This window comes from Arachis ipaensis, chromosome B6 (assembly GCF_059453495.1).
Source record: "Arachis ipaensis isolate K30076 ecotype BB chromosome B6, ASM5945349v1, whole genome shotgun sequence".
Lineage (NCBI taxonomy): Eukaryota > Viridiplantae > Streptophyta > Magnoliopsida > Fabales > Fabaceae > Arachis > Arachis ipaensis.
In genome coordinates this window covers 21,096,889-21,117,464 of record NC_142441.1, presented here as the reverse complement: position 1 = coordinate 21,117,464, position 20,576 = coordinate 21,096,889, and the positions used below count along the sequence as shown (strand labels likewise).

The following is a 20,576-nucleotide window of genomic DNA, read 5'->3' as shown; positions in this document are numbered from 1 at the left end:
ACATTGAAAACATCTCTTACATGTCCCTTCATTGGTTATATATTTAGTTTGAAATTGAATGAATCCACCAAACACTGATATAGGATACCTGTACAAAATACATGACACTCTCCTTGATATTTGAGAATCTATCTTCTCACAAATCACATCTTTTAGTTCTTCAAACGAGAGTGTGAATGGAATAACAATATCTAATGGATTCTCACATACAAATTTTACTCCTTTAGATGTTTGTAGTAAAATCTGACCATGATAATATACTTTTAACATAACTATATCATTCATTTTATGTTTTGACTTTACAAGCCTCATTATAATTTTTTGAAACACGGGAAGAGAGCATGACGAGAGGAGGAGAGTTTTGGAGGACTGAGGGGCGAAGAAGAGGAAGAAGAGAGTTCTACCAAGTGGGTTAGTAGCAGGATATATATAAGCCTACAAATCGGATGGTCCGACTTGCATGTAAGTATTTAAATTTTTTTTAATCATACAAATCGGACGGTCCGATTTGATTTTTATCAAAATAAAAAAATTTTAAAATATAGAAATCGGACCAACTGATTTGCGTACTTCAAATTTTCAAACTTTCTTCCTCCAAACAAATCGGACTGTCCGATTTGTATCTATCTTCAATAAAAAATCGGATGGTCTAATTTTTCCTCCATAATTTAAAAAAATGCAGCCATTACATCACTGTATAATACACTCCTACCTCCGTAACCAAGCATAATACACATATAATCCTCATATAAAAAAAATGATCCCCCATGGTAGATAGTAAATTGTGTGCAAATTAAAGGGTTAAAATAATAGAATGATATTCTAAATTTTATATAATTGACAAAAATAATTTTAAAAAATATAAGTGATAAACAAATGTTATAAATATTTTAAAGTGACAAAAATAAAAAATTATATTATTTTTATAAATAATAAATAATTTTTATATTTAACAAATTATTTGTGTATTGAATTAAAATTTTTTAAGATATTTAAATAATTATTTAAAAAAATACATGTACAAACACAAAAATTTATATATTTTGAAATTATTTATTTCAACTATATAATTTTTGTAGTGTCACCTTTATAAGTTACTTTGAGATAAATACCAAATCAGCACCCGAAAGATTCTAACGCTGACAAAATAATATTGAACCTTTGTTATTGACAAAATAGTCCCTGATAATTTTAAACTTTGACAAGCGTGCCCTTAAGCTTGCAAAGCACATCTCCGATGAGAATGATGCTAAGGTGGCTACCGTATTTTGATGATATGATAACTTTATTAATGTATAATACCTAGGTGAAATTTTTAATTAATTAACCCAATCTACCCTGAAAAATTTCCCTAACCCTAATTTCTCCCTTTTTTTCCAACACACTCTCTTGCTCTCTCACTTGGAAACAGCGCCTCAACCTTCTCACTCTCTGTCACCAACACTGCACTGTCGCCGTCTTATCACTGGGTCCTCTGCATCCACTAGCTCCTGCTTCGTCTGTTGCCTCTGTCTACGTCGCGTCATCCTAGCACCTCGTCTCTATGCCTCCTCTGTCTGTGTTGAAGCTGCCGTTTTGGCTCCCTGTGGCTTGCCTTCTCTCCCTCTGCCTATGCTTCTGTGTGCCGTCTCTCTGCCACCTCGAGTTCATCTTTGCGGGTCTATCTCTTTGGCGCTGTCGATTTGTCTCCATGACTCTGTCTCTCTCACTGAATCAATCTGCCTTCTCCTCGGACTTCGCCGCCTTTGTCTAGCCATCATCTTCGCCGTCTTCTTCTTCGAGATCTATTGTGATGTCCAATTCGTAAATTTTCATCATCTATTTTCATTCATTCTCTTAGAGAATCAATCTGTCTTTCTCTATTTTTCATTCTCTTTTTTTGATTTTTTAATGAATGTTGTGGTTTTAATTCTAAGATTGATTGCTTAAATGAATTTAGATTTGAATATGAATTTTGATATTGCTATGTTTATGTTTATCAGTATGGTTCTGAAAAAGTGCGTTGGGGAGGGGGATCCTTCGCTGGATTAGGGTTCAGGGGAGATTTTTCAGGTTTGGGATAACTCATAGTCAAAAGAGTGTGTTAGGGAGGGAGGGGATTAGGGTTCTAGAAAGGGGGGTTTGGTGTTTTGTTTTTTAAGGTTGGATTAGGTTGTTTAATTAAAAATTCCAACTAGGTATATATATATATATATATATGGCCGCCATCTCAACAAAATACGATGGCCAACTCAACAACATTTTCGTTGAAGTTGTGCTTCGGCGAGCTCAGGGATATGCTTGTCAAATTTTAAGTTATTGCAGAAACTATTTTGTCAATAACAAAAATCATGTACTATTTTATTAGCGCTAGAATCTTTTTCGTACCGATTTGATATTTACCTCTTGACATTTTTCTTAAATAAATGAGTAGTAATTATCTTTGATAAGGAGAGAGACCCTTTAACTTTGATTCTGCAAGTTGACAATATAAGTAAGTAAAAATCAACAGGCTAATTCTAAAGTCTATATCATTTTGTGCCTAATTTATATTTAATTTATTTATATAATAAATTTTAAATATTTAAAATTATTAAGTAATTTTTAAATTAAATATTAATTTTTTAAATTTTTAAACAATTAGACACTATTTTTAACATCATAACAAACACCCTATATAAAATCACATTGCATACGCGTACGATAAGAAAAATTTCCCAAACAACCTTCTTAAAGCTTTATTTAAATATTTTATTTTATTTTTATTTTACGAAAATACATTAATAATAATGGATATATAAATTTATTTAGTTATAAATATAGAAATTGAGATACAATTTTTTTTTAATTTAAGAGATGATAAAATTCATTTATTTTATGTTTTTTGAATTCCTATTTTGATATTTCTATCTCAAAAATTTTATCCAAACAATCAATTCAAGTAAACATATCATAAAAAAATAAAGGAAAAGTTGTTTCTTATAGAATTTAATTACTCGATCGTTTTACAAAAATTTTCAGTTAATTTTTATTTTTTAAACTTTGTAATTAACTCTTTGCATTAGATAAAATAATTTTAATAAATCATTACTCATTATTTTTTGTTAAAAGAAAAAAGAATTATTCTTAAATTATTCGTTTTACATTATTGTAGGATAAATTATAACATTCTCTAGAAGCAAAAGTTCTAACGTTATAGTAATTTTTTTTAAAGTTAACAGTTACTCAGATTTTTTTATCTAATATATATCTAATTACAACTTTTTAAAAATAATCTAATTAAAAATTTGATAAAATTATAGAAACTATTAAAATAATTTAACCTTCTTATAATCAAACATATTCGGTAAAAATTTAAAATAAATTATAATTTAAAGTTTACAATTTTATTATGAAAAATGGTTTATAAACATTTTTTTATGATTTGGTAAATTTATCTAATTATTAAATAGTATACATAATAATTTTATTTTTTTGTTACTTTTATTATATAAAAATTTATATTGTCAGCGTATTTTTCAATTAAAATATCAAATTATAAAGTAACTATCATAAATTGATTATATAAAAAAATAAAGTGATGATATGAATTGCCAATTATAAAACAATTTTAATTTTAAATCCTAAAGCTCTTGGGTCCAATCTCTCCTGCATGATATATTGATTTCTGCCGTAAGCTGAGGATATATGCATTTCTCTTTTTATTTATTTTTGTGTTCGTTTTGTAATTTTTATGTAGGGATATTTTTTTTTAAGGTTCTGGAAAGGGATATATATGTGTATATATTGGACAGAAACTTGATATCCAACTTATTTTGGTCTTCCCAATACGTTCTAATTTTATTGGGTTTCCCAACAACTTCATGTATAAATTGGGAAGGCCTAAAAGCCCCATGATTTGTTAATCCCAAAACACAAAAAAAAAATTAAAAAAATAAAAAAAAAATTGAACCGTTTGTAAAACTACATGTTACAAATTTAGAAAACCTATTATAGAAAATATATAAAACTTTTAAGTTTTTAATATATTTATTTTATATTTATTAAAAATTTTAAAATGTTATTAACAATAATCTTAAAAAGTCTGTAACAAGGTTCAAGGGTGGAAGCGCAGCCTCCTCTCGGTAGGGAGAAGACCAGTCCTACTAAAGACAGTGGGAGAAGCCATTTCAATTTATACTCTATCTTGCTTCGGACTTCTAAATAGTCTAATCTCATATATCTACAGCATTCTCACACAATTTTGGTGGTGACAAAAAAGGAGTCAAAGATGTATGGCTTGGATAAATTAGAATACAATGACAAGACCGAAGCGGGAAGGAGGACTGAATTTTAAAGATCTTAAAGCACAAAATTTAGTCTTACTGGGGAAGCAATTTTGGATGATCCTAACACAACCTAATTCTCTTATAGCCAGAATACTCAAAGGAAAGTACTACAAATATACTGATGCACTAAAGGCAGAGATACGAAGCTCACCTTCATGGGCTGGAGAAGCCTTTTAGAGGGACACTCTGTAGTTGAAAAAGGGATAACTTGACAGATTGGCTCGGCCTCCCTGCTGAGTATCTATGAAGACCTTTGGCTACCTCCTCCGTATCCGTTTACTATCATGCGCGGCCTGCAACACCCAAACTTGGGACAACCTATTTTCTGGGTTAAAGACCTGTTCACAGAGAACCAATAGTAAAATCAGATATTGATCCATGAAAGTTTTCTTGCAGATATTGCTAACAAAAAATTGACTTTGAAAAGTGAACCTGGAGCTAATGAACTTCAGTGGGTATTGAACAAGAGTGGAAGGTATGACACTGCATCTGACAAATTGGTGGCATACCAATTCAATCACGATCTAATTGAGTTTTTTTCCCCAATTGATGAGACAGAGGGATGTATGGGTTACCCTGTGGAAGCTGGCTCTCCCTCACAAAATCAAGATTTTCCTATGGAAGAGCATTCACCAACGTCTCCTGGTCTACCACCTCCTTCACCATCGCTTCCCATCAACATCTAGAATTTGTCCGTGCTGCTCAGAAGAAGAGGAAACAGAGAAAACAGTACTCTACTGCTTTGTGACATGCAAATATACTAAAGAAGTGTGGAATTAAAGTCCATTAGCATACCTGCTAGCAACCTACCCTTTTGGTACCTTTACCCAATGGTGAATATCATCAATGGAAGTCCTCAAATCCAACCCCACCTGATAGACCCATTCCCAATTTTTTGCTATTCTTCTCTAGTTCTTGTAGAAGGAACGAAATTCATGGATTTTTGAGTACAAACGAAGATTTCCTGCTGAAATTCTCTCTTCAGTTCGCAAGCTCCACGATAAAATGCTGCAACTTCCAAACTTTCTTCATACCCAATTTTGATAATATTGTTCTCTCTTTTTTGTTTAAGAAACGCTATCCCTTACTTTCACTTACTGAAGACTTTGTTTGGGTTATGACCCTACTTTTTTTTATCCGGTCCTAGTAGTAATAGACAGCTGTACTTTCTTTTATATTAATAAAAATTTATATCTTTGAAAAAAATAATCTTAATATATATGTGTTTTTACTTTTTAGAGTACATGTTAGTCTAATTTAAATTATTTTAATATAATGCTAAACTATATTTTTAAAAATATTTTAATAATTAGATATAAATAATTTTATTTTTTATTACTTGATCATAATATGAAAAATAATTTATATCAAGTTATATTAATTTAAATTTAATAGATTATATTGTATAAAGTAACTTTAAATTACTATTTCTTATTTTTATTTTATTTCATTTTTTGTTATACCATTTCTTTATATGAAAGTGCCAATCTACTTGATCTAATCAATGGTATAAGATTCATTTTCAAGTTTTTTATTTTTATTTTTATATTTTTGTAAAAATGAATTAATGAGTAATGTTGCCATTTTCTAAACTACACACGACGTGCATAAGAGTATTTGGATCTTGTAATTTTATAAGGTGTGATCTAGATTCTTTGAAAATTTATAATTGGTACATGCTATGGTGTCTATATATATTTGCCTAATTTACTAAAAAGAGATAAAAATTAATATTTAAATTAAAAAATATAAAAGTAAAAATTTTTTAATATTTAAAACTTACCATAAAAGATAAATTCAATAATTTCGGCACTAAAATTATAAATACCACAGAATTTGTCTTTATAATTTTACTTAAAACACAATTGTTATTTATATTTAATCCAAAGATAACAACTTTTAAAAAAAAACACTAAGAAACTAACTTTTAAAGACTAAATTTGCGATTAGGAGACTGAGATTTAATAGTGTATTTGGTGGCGAGAGATTAAAACTAAAATTTTAGTCTCGAAATCTCAATTTCTTCAATATTTTCAGAAAGTGAAGAACTAAGGATTGGATACATGGGACTGAAATTTCTAACGATAGAGACTGAAATTTTAATAATATTTTTGTTAATAACTAAATATATTTTAGTAAATATTCTTATTTCATCTTTATATTTATCTTGAACCAAATAGATATAAGACATAACTCAGTTATACACACTTAAATCAAATATAATACAAAAATTTAATTTAATTTCAATCTCTCAATCTTTGTGTCTCAGTTTTAATTTATTTTGCAAACGCAACCTTATTGAACCAACAATTAAGGAACAAAGTAGTAAACGAAGGGTTCTTGAGAATGGTGAAGGAAGAATGGAGGGAATTAAGAGATAGACAGTTCTTAGACAAGATGAAAGCGTTGTCAATACCACTGGATAGATGGCATAAGCAGCATTTTAGAGATATAACTGAGAAGATAAAGCATTTTGAGAAAGAGATAAAGAAGATGGATAATATAGTTAGCAGTGGACTTTATGATGGTACAATGGAGGCAAGGAGAAGGACGTCAGTGAGTTGCTGTAAGAAGTGGTATGTTAGGCAGGATATTCACTAGAAGCAAATGTCTAAATCTCAGCATGCTGAGGAGATGGATAGGAACACAAGGTATTTTCACAATATTGCTTTGCCAAAAATAAGGAATAGCCGGATTGAATCATTGGTGATTAATGGGAGACTAGTGAGGAATCATGCAAGAATAAAAGTTTCAACTAAAGATTTTTATAAATGTTTGTACCATTAGAAAGCTTCTCTAAGTTTGAGCTTTAGAGATGGTTTAGTTAATCGTTAGAAAGGGAGAAAGCTGAAGTCCTTGAGGTGATGCCATCAGTGGAGGAAGTGAAAGAGACAGTTTGGGACTATGAATCAACTAAGGCTCCAGAAAATGATGGGTACAATATGAATTTCATAAAAAAAGTATTAGCATGATATTGGAACAGATTTCACTGCAGTTGTGATAAACTTTTTTGAGTCGGCAAGGCTACCAATAGAGTCTAATATCACGTGGGTAGCGTTGGCTCCGAAATTTGCTGGGACTAAGAAAATAAAAGATCTCAGACCTATAAATATGGTTGGATATGTCTATAAAGTTATATCTAAATTGTTGACAAGAAGAATGAAGAGTGCAATACCATTTTTAGTTGAAAAATTACAAAGTAACTTTGTGAAGAAAAAGAAGATACATGATGGAGCTTCAATTGCATGTAAAATTATGCAATAGTTGAAACTAAAGAAGAAGGCGTCAGCGATAATCAAACTGGATTTTCAAAAGGCATATGATAGAGTTAAATGGTGCTTTGTTGATACTGTATTAGAAAAGACAGGATTCGGTAGTACATGGAGGGCATGGATCAGAGAGTGTATTAGATCGGCATCTATCTCTATTCTGATTAATAGGTCACCATCAAAACTATTCAAGATGGAGAGGGGGCTTTGTCAAGGTGATCCATTATCTCCATTTTTGTTTGTTCTGGTGGTGGATTGCTTAACAGGATGATCGGAGAGGCAATAAGGAATAGGCGAATCTCTCCACTTTTAGTCGGTAGGGATAATATAAAATTATCACATTTATAATTTGCCGATGACACTATATTGTTCTGTCCGCCGGAGGAGGAGACAGTGAGAAATTATCAAAGACTTTTGAGGTGCTTTGAAATGATGTCTGAGTTGAGTATTAATTTTGACAAGTCTAATTTGATCCTAGTGAATTGCAGTCAGCAGTGGGTGAGTCGGATGTGACTTCTTCTCAGATGCCAGCAGACATCTCTACTGATGAGGTATCTTGGTATTAGTCTAGGAGCAAATTCCCGGCTAGTAAAAACTTGGAAGCCAGTCATAGATAAGGTGGAAGAAAAACTTAGCTTGTGGAAATCAAAGGTCCTTAGTAAGGCCGAAAAGCTGGTACTCATAAAGTCAGTAATAAATAGCCTACCTATTTATTACTTGAGCTTATATAAGATGTCAAATGCGGTTGCACGAAGAATAATCCCATTACAGAAGAGATTCTTTTGGGGGAAGGAAGATGGACAACCTGGTCTGGCTCCTGTTAAATGAGAGATGGTCCAAGCATCAAAAAAGCTAGGAGAGTTGGGGGTGGGAGATATGGTGATTCGTAATACTGCTCTACTGTTTAAATGGCGGTGGCATTTCTCAAAGGAAGATTGTCCATTATGGAAGAAAATTGTGTGCTCCTGTAATAGCTTAAACCCTGATCAGTTGCTGTCAACTCAGACACTACCAGTGAAAGGAGGCCCATAGAGAGACATATGTCAACTGCATATAAAGGACTAACAGGTCCGACAGAGGATGATTGATGACCTTGTTATGGAGGTAGGGGATGGTAGATCCACCAGATTTTGGGAGGATACTTGGCTCCAAGTGGGAAAGCTAAAAGACTCCTTTCCGAAATTCTTGATTTTAAACCAAAAAGGATCATTAATTAGAGATTGTGGGTTTTGGGATGGTATAGAGTGGATTTGAAAATTTCAATGGAAGAGAAAACTCCGACATTGGAAGGTAGATACCTTGGATCAGTTGCTTCATGTCTTGCAATCTGTTAGATTGATAGCAGAAGTACAAGATAAAGTGGTGTGAAAATGTGTCAAGGAAGGCATTTATTCTACTAACTCATTTGTTCATATTTTACAAGAAGAGACTATGGCCAATGATATTCTGAGCTACAGATTCACATAAGAAATTTGGAAAGGATTAGTTCCGCCTAGAGTTGAGTTGTTCACCTGATTTGTATTAGTAGGTCGGGTCAACACAAAGGAGCGGCTAAGTAGATTCGGAATCATTGAATGGAATGATAATTTGTGCGTTTTGTGTAAGAAGGATGTTAAAACTGTACAACACATTTTTGTTACTTGTGAGTACTCTTAGCAGGTGTAGTGTGCATGGATCAAGGAGTTTGAATGGAAGTGGACTATTCCAAATACCTTAAAAGATCATTTTGAGAGTTAGCGGAGTATGTCTTTGACAAAAGAGTTACACAAGTGTTAGTTAATTAGGTTCTCTCAATTATACAGAATATTTAGTTATGTAAAAATGATGTCATTTTTTAAAACAAGATAACAGACGTGGTTAATTATGTTGCTCGATCATTCTGTTGTGTTAGGAAATGATGTGGTAGTTAATTCATGTTGTTGATGACTATACTAAAAATGACATAAGAATTATTTTTGTTTATATTTTATGTTTTGTAATTATAGGTTATTTGTTCCATTTCAAGTGTTAAGTTCTTTCTTTTAAAAAAAATTAAGAATAATAAAAATATATTATCTAATTTAATTGTTAGTTAAAATAATGTTATCAATCTATTTTTTTTATACAAGTTTACAAGTCATATGTGTGTGATGTACCGATTGCAACCTACATCTACCTCAGATAAGCTCCCATCGAAATTGCCATAATCATTTTCTGATATATATATATATATATATATATATATATATATATATATATATATATATATATATATATTAACAAAATTTATTATTTTTTATTATTAATCAAATATTTTACTGTAATAATTTAATAATATATTTTTAATTTATATTTTTGAACATTGCTCATTAATTATTGTTAAAACAATAAATTTTACTGTCCTCTAGCATTCTTAATCTATTATACCACTATTACTAACAACTTTGATTATTAAAAAGGAAAGTACCCTATAGTATATAGTATGTCCGAAAATGAAGTAAGAACTTCCTTGGATATAACCCTGAAAAGCAGAAACAGAATCCCACATCATGGTCCTCTTGCCCTCTTAGCTTCCCTGCACCAATGTCTTAGTTGCCGCTCTTGTCCCCTCTTCTTCTTTCACATCCCCATCGTACCCACAAACCTCTCTCCTTCTCGTCATATTCCACAGGAGGCCAGGCAAGTTTTCTTTTCTTGCTTTCATATTTTCTTATGCTGATATTATTGTTAGTTGGTGTCTAGTGTCTCCAATCATAAAAAAATGCGTTTGTTTCTGCGAACTTTCAACTTCAGGGCTAGATGGGATCAAATGAAGGAGAGGAAAATGGAGAGAACAGAAGAATTAGGAGGGCATACTTGGTTGTTTCATTACTGTGTTTGGTGATAAGCGTAGCAGGAGGTTTTGTTCTTGGTTGGTGGCTATACAAATACCACCCAAAAAATAAGCAGCTATGGATGGTTCCCTTTGGCTTCGTTCTCTTCCTCACACCAATCATTTGCTGTCTCTTTCTTATACTTCCCGACTTTTGCACTGCCAAAACCGATCCAGTGGATGCAACGTCCTCCTTTCATCATCCAGTTCCAAAGAGATTAGCTTGATTCTTAAGTTCTTTTGAATTAAGGGAAGTTCCTTAGCATCTGCCAGTTTTGTACAATTCAAGTCAAATGGATTTCTGTAATATCTTTGATGGTTCTTCTCAATTAACGAAGCACATACGCTTCCATCAATTCTCAGCATTTTTTGTTTTCTTTGTTCCTTGTTTTTTTTTGGTTTGTAATTAAATATATTAGATATGTTAGAACATGACAGGGGTAGTTGGTATCTGGGCCAAATTCTTCAGTTTTATATGATGTAGAAAAATGGGATATATGACGTGGAAGCTTAAGAAGGGGTGCAAGGGTAGGGTAGGGGCAAGTCATATTCACAGATGTTCCCCTCCCCAGATCCTGCAATCCAATTGGAATTGATTAGCCACGTATGGTGATTGCTGCTTGCTAAGTCTTTGTAAATGAATGCAGCTTTCAAGATTTAAGTATTTCTCCAACTCCAACCGTCCCCTTAATACTCTGCTTTAGTTTCAAATAATATAAGCATGTCATGAAAAAATAAGTGTTTGTCTATGTTTTGAAAGTTTAGACCTAACTAAATAGAGTTGAAATATGGGTCTAAAATTGAACAAATCACGTGATTGAATAATCCTTTTCAGCAATAGGAATAATAATAATCCATGATCAGTAGGACAACAAAGTGGACGTTGCCGTTGACTCAGCCTTCGGCAAATTGGAAATCAACTCCACAATGCATTGTCTTTGTGTAGCCATTTTAAATAAGAATAAGCATAGGAAATAGATTTTTAATTAGTTAACATTAGTTGATTTTTTATAACTAACTTGGGTTGGTCGAGTAGTCACCTCTCTCGTTCGCTTAAACAAGTCTCAGGGGTTCAAATTCCGCCTTGTGTATGCAGTAGTCCATGGGTCACAAAACTTAAACGAAAGTCATATTCACAATGGATTAGTTTTTTTTACTATCAGAATAGAGGATATTGTAGAAAACAAAAAAGAATAGTTAATTTTTAATTGTAAATTTTTTTTACTTATTTAAAAAGTTTTCGAAGTTTAGAATTTAAAATTTAAAAGAAAAAAATTTAAAAATTACCTGAAAAAAATTAGCTCTCTAATTGAATTCTTTTAAATAATAGAGCAACTTGTGTCACTCAAAACCATACAGCAAAGTGGAGAACACGAACGTCCATAATCTAGCCTGAGCATGTTAATACGGTTGGAAGAGATCTTACCCCACAAGGAAGACAATCGAATAAAATTGCACGTCCATACATTATTTGTCTTTAAGGAGTCGCACCACCAACTCAATTTACTTTGCGCTATAAATATATACACACTATTTTTTATATCCAAGAGAACTTCGGTATAGTTATCTCGTTATACTTTCATGATGAAAAAGTGGGCGGCTGAGCGAAGATAATTCCCCCAACTTTCATTATTATCAATTTATCATGATATGCCTTCAATTAGTAAGTGGCTATAATTGTCTGTCTGATTTTTTCTTTTCTTTTCCTGTTTCAATATTTATATAAAAAACAAAAACAATGTATATATAGGATTATACCAAAAGATGTAAATCCGAATAACGCACTATGATTCAAGCTCAACCAATTCCACATAGAACACTAGTAACGTACGACAATATCTCTTATAAAATGATGCAATAATAGACAGGTCAAGAAGTACACTAGGACTGAATTTCGAAGGTAAATGTACAGTGTATTACCTTTAGATGTCAGGTTGCTAAACTGCTTATAAGAATAATCAAATGCAAGATTACATATATACATCTAGACAGCTACATTCAAAGAAAAATGGCAATATTTTCATGTCCATGCTGAAACTTAATGGAAAAAGCAGACGATGGCATCGCTTATTCAACTACAAAAGCTCAAGTCACCATGCCTCATACATCAAGATCCGGACGTGTTGGGAACTCAATCCCCCTTAGTGCAGGTATGTTGTCTATATCCTCTTTTGAAAACAATGGCAACAACCATAGCGCCTTGTTTGTGCCGAAAACCTTGGAAAACAAGGGGTAGAACATATGAAAACATCTGATAAGGGTGACTCAAATTCACAAGATATTAATCCAGGTAGAGATCACACACTACAATTACAGGATTTACTAATATTACGGCATTTCATGTTACATTGTTAAATCATCAGATTATTGAAACTAATCAAACAATGCTTTGTTCGTTAAAAGGAGCAATTGCTAATTCTTATTATTTTACGCAACTTTTACTTCCTTTCCTCTCGTTTCCTATTCTTTCTATTTTCATTTCTTCCATTTTCTTTCTTCCCCTTTTCGCTCCTCATCCGAACAAAGCACTTCATGAATCAGATATTTAACATCAACTTCACAATTTCCAATTATTTTGTGATGTTTTACTACTTGATATTTAATGTTACCTGCTCAAAATTCTTCTTCCTTCCCAAGTCATACCTCCACCTGACTGCTTTTTTCTTTTCATAAACCTGAAACATCATTTACCAAACAGCCACTTTAGATAAAAGAACCTTAGTTATTCTCAAAATTATCTGGTGACTACTCAGTGTACCAGGCCTTCATCATAGTTAGAGCCTTAGAGGTACACAACCATGTTCAACAATCAAAGCTGAATTAATGAATATCATCATCTGTTGTCACAGCTTGATAAAGCCTGACATATTTGATATTTCCCATGTTCAGTGAACAGAATCATGCTGGGTTTCAGAATTAACAAAACTCTAATGTATGTCTGACCAATAGCATTATTGCATACCATTTCAAAAAGGTTAAAGAGAAAATAATATTTATTCATAAATGATTAACAATTTACCTCTACCGAAGTTGTGTTGCTTAAGAGAAGAGATATATGCATGACTACGAAACAGAGAAGACTCAGTGCAAAGGCCAAATTGAGAACTGCATCAAGGCATACAGTCTGTAAGAAACATTAATAGCTATGAGGATTCAATAAAAGCTACCCAGATTAACTTGACTAATATAAGTATAACATTTATACTTACTAGAAGCCAAAAAGATTACAGCAAATCCCCCAGGAGATAATGAATGATTTCTAGCTCCACTGAAGAATCTGATCAAACTGGGGACCAGAGCTAAGCAATCCAGTGTTGTCTCAAGAAATGTATATAGCTATTAATAGGAGGGGGACAGAGAAATAAATTAGGCAAAACAAATACCAGAAAGAGTAGTATGACATTCATCCCTTTTCCAACTCCACCACCTGACCCCTCCTGTTTTCTTCTAACAGTATGCACTTCAATAATTTATAATTTGCTTTCCTTTAGAATAAAAGTACTAGGCATGTGTTTTCTGTTCATTCTAACAAGGTAGCAACACTTTTCCCATTCATGTTGAGAAAGCAGTTAAAGCACATATTCCATTCGATAATTTGATACAGAAGCAAAGGATTATTAAATGGAAAACTTAAATTTTATCACTTCACTAGATCTTCTTAATGATAGAGCAGCAACTGCAAATCGACAAGACTCAAGAGGGATAGATGTTTCTCTAATTATTTCATTGAATTGATTAATTCAGTTTTATCAATTAACTACCAGAAATGTGGGCCAACAATCATTTCATTGAATGATTTGATGCAGATGCAACCGATATGTAATTGACAAGTTCAGTGTTATCATGTAATAAAAAATGTCAAAACCTTCCAAGCGATATGCAGAGGAAGAATCCCAAAACCTTCTCAAGAATATGTAGAGCACAAAGAAAGTAGCAACTATGGAGACATGGAATTACCAAGAAGAGCAGAAAATACTTGTAGTTACGTGCTCCAACGCAATTCACCACCCAAATACAATGATGATCCATCTTAAGAACGCATCTTTGGCCTGCAAAATACATCAAGGAGACAAATATAAACCTCAAGACAAGGTGAGGCATGCTTGTGCATGGTCATGTATAAAATGATTCATAGAAAATAGAGAAAATATTGGAAGAGACATACAGACAGAGCAGTGATGGCAACGGGGTGGCTTGGCATTCTGGCATCGAGTACAATAGCCAGTGGAAGAAGAGGAAGAAGAAGCCTCAGCTGCAGCCTCGGACTCAGGTGCAACTTGAGAGTAGAGTGATATAGGAGTAGTGACAGCTTCTAAATCGTGGTGCTGAGAGATGGGCAAAGGCCTCCAATTATGGGGGACAGAACCAGGGTCATTCAGAACCACCATGAAGTAGGACCATGTCAACAGTATAAGCTGCAAGCAAGCAACAACTACGAGCATTGAAGATTGAACAAGAGAAAAAAGGTTAAATCTTTGAGAGAGAGAGATAGGAGGGAAAACTGACAAGGATGTGAAAAAGGAAGAGAATGAGGAAGGCGAGTGGGGAATGGGAGTGGAACAAGAGAGGGCCCCAGGCGATGATAACAACGGCGTAGTAGGAGAGGGCGACGATGGCGGCGAAGAGGAGGATCATGAAGTAACCGAGAACGCGGAGAGCAGAGCAGAGCTTGAACAAGTTGATGTGATCCATTCGACGAGCAATTGAGGTAATGATCTTCGGGATTGGAAACCTTACTGCTGCTGCACCTCCAAGTCCTGCTGTTCTGCTCCGTGCCGGGAACAGCCGTTTCCAGATATCGGAAGCCAGGGTGCTGCGATCCCAATTTCCAATTCAGATTTTGGAATTTGGGTAATAGGACTTCCGGTTGTGCTTCTCAACCGGCTTTGCAAATAAAGTAAGAAACAGCGAAGCACCCCACTTTATGGCGATGGATCGAATGCGGGGTCGGGTCGGATGTTGTTGAGCTCACGATCACAATGGAGCACGGACACTTGCTGAGTTGTCGTGTCTGTATATCGGACACGACACTCACCAATATTCATTCAACATGCGTGTATACTGTATCTAATCGTGTCTTAATAAAAAATAAAAAAAATTTTTTCGGACACGCAACACATAAATACAATCACGTGTCAGCGTGTTCAATCTTATTTTTAACATATATTCTTAAAATAAATTTAGATACAGTATATATTGTTATTTATTAAAACAAAAAAATATTTTAAATACTTGATATAATTAAAATAAGACATTAAAAATAATTCAAAAAAGTTAATTTATATTTTAATATCAATAAATATTAAATATCATTACGATTTATCTAAAAAATACTTTATATTTTGTATGTATGCGTGTTCCCGTGTCATGTAAGATTTTAAAATTTGCGTGTCGACGTATTCCGTGTTGTGTCGTGTCCTATGTCCGTGTCAATATCCATGCATCATAGGAAGCTTACATATTTCAATTCCAATTCCAAGTTGAGATGGTTAGTGGTTTGTCCGTGAAGGTTCCACCGAGTTATTGCACCTTCTTAGAGTGGCGGATTGATCTGTTAGCAAAATTATTTGTCTATTTTAAGTAGAACGCAGCGGATAGAAATATCTACAAAAAGTATTCTGACACTCAAATTAATGGAATGATCTTAATAAAGAAGCGAATTACAAGTGAATAAATAAATAAGAAGGTGTGAATGTATGATTCTTTTTTGGAATTATCCCTTTCAGGTTGTTTCTTCCTCTTTATCATAGTTTTGAAACTAAACCGGATTGGCCGGTTCAACCCGATTAATCGGAAACTGATTACCAGACCAGTTCGATTAGCCTCATAAACCGTTGGCAAAAAACCGATCGAACTGGTGGTTAACCACTGAACCGCGCAAAACCGGCCAATTTTTTAAAGGATTTCTGCCAAAAATTCTCTTATTAAGTTATTTCTTTTGGTCTTAGAAAGCATGAAACTCGAGCATTTCAGCTCCATTGTTGAAAGATTATAGGTTGAATTTATATATTTGAAATTATATATAGGTTTTTTAATAATTTTATTTAATATTTAATTAAACCGATTGAACTCCGGTCAAACTAGTAAACTAGTAAACCAGTAACCTTACCGGTTTATTGACCGATCCGGCTCTCGCAACCTTGCTCCTTATAAATAGTTAGAGCCCGTTATGCTTGACTCGAACTCTGTCGATATTCTCGATAGGTTTCGCGTTTCTTGCCGTATCAATTTTGTGATTCTATTGTTATCTCAATTTGGTTAATTACGTGAGTTGTGGCTTTTATGTTCGAGTTTATAGCAATTTGTGGCCGAGGTATAACATACGTATCATAGCCCCCAAGCTTGACCTATCCTAAAGGGAAAGAAGTAGGCTGAGCTTTTATTTGTATATCTCGGCCATTTGATGTGGTGCGTGTTGGAGGTCCCCAGCACCCAAGCTCGAACTGGTTCCTTTGGTGAATTTGAAAAATCTACTTTTGTATATTTTTTTTATGTATGAACATGACACCAACTTCCACGTGCCCCTTATGACTTAATAGATATGACATGCGACGCGAGACTTGATGTATCCCTGTGCGTTTGATCAAATAACTCCTTGAATAATTTTTTATGAATGGTTTGGATTAAAAACAAAGGGAGATGGAGGATGCACCGTTTAGTAACCCACTGTTGTCTTAAAATTTGTTCCTTTCCCGAAGTTAATTTTGTGTTGAAGTTTTGAAGGAAAAGAGTTTAATCCCCCATTCTCTGCAAATGAGTAAAAAAGATTAGTTTTGCTTTTTCATTTTGCCTTCTTCTTTAGTTCTCTTGTGTTTGACTTTGTGCGAGAAAGATGGGTAAGAAAAAGTTAAAGTATATGAGAGTGATCTTTGCTGTTGGGTGGGCGAGAGTGTGAAGAGTTAGGTTTTCCGGTTTGACGATATTAATTCTGTGAATGTTTTTTATTCTTGGCGTGTGGGTCAGAAAGGGGAGTCAGATTAAGATAGAAGTGTTGCCATGTAAGGAGAGTGATTGCGTATGTGAGAAGTTGCGCGATTGGCCTTATTTTTATTTGTATAGTTGTTTGCTTACGAAACTTGGTGTTAGGCTTCTTTTTTCTAACTTTCAATGTGGTGTAATGTTTGTGAAAATTAGGAGTGCCTTGGATGAATTTTCGTTTCATTTGAACGAATTTTTAGAGGAGATATTTTCCCTTTCTTGGTCTCCTGAGCCTATGCAGATCTTAGATGTTAAAGATAGGTGTACCAATGATAATTTAGTAAAGGAGTTTTTAATTTTTGAAATGGAATCTAAGGAGTTGTTATATGTTGCTAATTGTTGAAACAGGACACAGATAAGCAGGCGGTACTGGACTATATAAGTAACTGTAGGTTCACTAGGATACATTGGTATCATTGTTTGTATACAAACGTAATATTGTTTTGGTGATGGTGTAAGAGAAAAAGCGTCGACCATAACAACGGTTGGTCTAAAATAATTTTTCAAATAGATGAAGAAAAATGAAAAAGAGGGGTCGATTACGAATGTGGATAAGGAAGCTGGTGCAGGTGATGTGCAATTCGAGCTGCAACTGAAAGGTAAGCAAAAAAGGGGACAGCCGACTATTAAGGAGAAGACGGCCGAGATGATCAATCTGAAGGACAAGAATGACGTGAATCTTGGATTGGTGGAGACTGCTTATGAGTCACAAAAAAGTTACATGAGTATTTGAAAGATGACTATGTGAAATCTCTTTGGTCTAAATTGTTTCTTTTTATGGCCCTTGCTGATCAATTCAGTTAGTTTCCTACCAATGTTAGAATGATCAATGAAGTTGGTCATATAGGTGCTAGCCACTTTCTGCAAGTATATCACTTTTATTCATAGTGATTTTCAATTTGGCTTTGTTTGACTGATGTCTTTTTCAGGTTATTGGAGCTCGCCTTGTGTCAGTTAGTCAGACACAAGAGCTTGCTTTTGAAAAGGAAAAGAGGGATGCTGTGTCAATCGAGGAGTTGACTAAGGTTGTAGATGATAAGGAAAGGAAAGTTATCAAACTACCTCATCTCTGAAACTAAAGGATTCAGAGTTGAGCAGTATTAAAGGTCATCAGCAGTCAATGGAGCATGAATTGAAGGAGTTGAAGGTTGAGAAGGAGCAGCTTGTTGCTCGAGTGAAAGAGTTGGAGACTGAGGTTTATGAAGCTTTTACTCAAGGGTTTGACCAAGCAGTGTCTCAGGTTAGAGTTTTATTTTCTGAAACAGATGTGAAGAAGTTGGATGTGACAAAAGTGGTCGTGAACGAAAAGTTGGTTGATGACGATGCTATGGGCAAAGGGAGAGGTGAGAGCTCAAGTATTGGTGAGAAGGAGGGTTGATTTGGCTTTGTAATAGCTTATTTAGCTTGTATGGACTTGTTTATTTTGAATTGTCAATTTGTTATTGCTGATTTATAAGATCGATTTACTTTGTATTGTTTTTTTGACATTATCCGAGTATGAAGCTCGGCTGGTACTTTAGCTGGTTTATCAGCAGTTTGAATGATTTGCCAGTAAATGTCAAATTGTCTTTTGAAAATAGGCAAAGAAAATCGTATTGTTGACTTTCTTTATTATATTTGAAAAATACATAAGTTTGATGGACGTCTGGCCTCATTAAAACCCTCTCTGAGCAAAACCCAATGTGAAAAAAAAAAACTCATGAGTGTGAAAAAGAGTACCTTCATTCACCGTGAACATTAGAATTATGCCTGATATAATTTAAGTGATGAAACACTCCATGAACCAAAAATTGGGTCTCCCTTCAACATTTGTAACAAATAAGCCCTCATGCCGAGCACTTTTGCGATTCGATAGGAGCCTTCCCAAGTTGCAGCTAGCTTGCCATATCCTGGTGGTCTCCTTGCTTCTTCTGTTCGCCGAATAACAAGATCACCTTTTTGAAAAACTCGGGAACTACTCTACTGTTATACTTTCGTTCATTCAATTGTTGCATTGCCCTTTGTCTGAGGATGGTGACCTCACTATCTTCTTCTGCAATATCAAGCTCGGCTGATCTTGCATTTGTGTTTGTGTTGTCAATTTTGCACCAACAACTCGGATTGCGACAGTTGTGGGATCCCATTGTCGACCATGATCAAAGTCCCTGTCAAAAGAGTGCACAATTAAAGGAAACAAATATGGTGGGGTTAGTCTATGGCCCCACGATAGGCTCCAAATGTTCTATCCGTGAAGGTTCCGCCGAGTTATAGCACCTCCTTAGAGTAGCGGGTTGATCCGTTGGAAGAACTACTCATCGGGTTCAACCAGAACACAACGAGCGGGGATACCTGCAAAAGGTACTCCGACGCTCAAGTTAGTGGAATAATCTTAATAAAGAAGCAAATTACAAGTAAATAAGAAGGTGTGAATGTATGATTCTTTTCTGGAGCTACCCCTTTCACGTTGTTTCTCCCTTCTTATAAAGAGTAAGCCTATTATGCTTGATTCGAACACTGTCGATATTCTCAGTAGGTTCCGCCTTTCTTGCTGTGTCAATTTTGTGATTCTATTGTTACCTTGATTTAGTTTGTTACATAAGTCATGGCTTTCGTGTCCGAATTTATTTCAACTTTGGGCAAGGTATGACGTACGTATCAGTTAGGATCATTAAAACACTCATTATATCCTCTTTACTGGGTTATGTAGAGAATAATAAGGTTATGAGGTAAATGCAAATTTAGTATCAAAAGATCACAAAAATGATCTTAAAAGATGTTATTGTAAAAAGAAAATTAAAATAGAATTAATTTTGACAAAAATAACTGATTCTCAATTGAGTTATCTGGAGTTAAGATTAAACGCTAACGTGTTAGTTAATAATTATTATAATTACAAAAATTACCCATACTTATAATTTTTATAATTTTAAAAATATTTCAATTTCAACTTTTTTTAACTCTAATTTTTTTAACTCTCATCTCTTCTTTATTAGTATCCATCAATCTCTTCTTCTTCCCTAATCTCCTCAAATATGTATTTCGAATTCATAATACTCATTATTTATAAGGTCCTTCTGATAATGAAATATTTTTTCACCAAGCCAACAACCATCAACATGCCACACAAATAACAGTGCATTCAAATATCCCCTTCTCTCTCTCTAAACAGTCTCATTTTTATTCCGATTAGAA

The 20,576-nt window shown here is 33.8% G+C and overlaps 1 protein-coding gene and 1 long non-coding RNA gene across 2 annotated transcripts; one reads left to right on the top strand and one right to left on the bottom strand.

Annotated features, from left to right (window-relative positions):
- Nucleotides 1–10,093: 10,093 nt before the first annotated feature.
- LOC148554839 (uncharacterized) lies at nucleotides 10,094–11,100 on the top strand. The gene is made up of 2 exons (XR_015886076.1): nucleotides 10,094–10,234; nucleotides 10,349–11,100. It is a non-coding gene; the product is annotated as an uncharacterized LOC148554839 (long non-coding RNA).
- Nucleotides 11,101–12,214: 1,114 nt separating this feature from the next.
- On the bottom strand, nucleotides 12,215–15,440 carry LOC107646114 (DHHC-type zinc finger family protein). Its single transcript, XM_016350308.3, has 7 exons — nucleotides 14,934–15,440; nucleotides 14,593–14,842; nucleotides 14,385–14,476; nucleotides 13,637–13,763; nucleotides 13,447–13,532; nucleotides 13,037–13,102; nucleotides 12,215–12,644 (listed from the first exon to the last, which is right to left on the bottom strand). The coding sequence occupies exons 1-7, from the start codon at nucleotides 15,117–15,119 to the stop codon at nucleotides 12,528–12,530; spliced, it is 924 nt and encodes a 307-aa protein (XP_016205794.1). The 5' UTR covers nucleotides 15,120–15,440; the 3' UTR covers nucleotides 12,215–12,527.
- Between the last annotated feature and the right edge of the window lie 5,136 nt (nucleotides 15,441–20,576).

What these genes read in the sequence shown, in the direction of transcription:
- LOC107646114 (XM_016350308.3), bottom strand. Translation starts at nt 15,119, where the DNA reads ATGGATCACATCAACTTGTTCAAGCTCTGCTCTGCTCTCCGCGTTCTC. An exon ending in TCTTCCTTTTTCACATCCTT is followed by an intron (nt 14,843 to 14,933) that starts GTCAGTTTTCCC and finishes GCTTGCTTGCAG; the next exon opens with CTTATACTGTTGACATGGTC. An exon ending in AGTATTTTCTGCTCTTCTTG is followed by an intron (nt 13,764 to 14,384) that starts GTAATTCCATGT and finishes TCCTATTAATAG; the next exon opens with CTATATACATTTCTTGAGAC.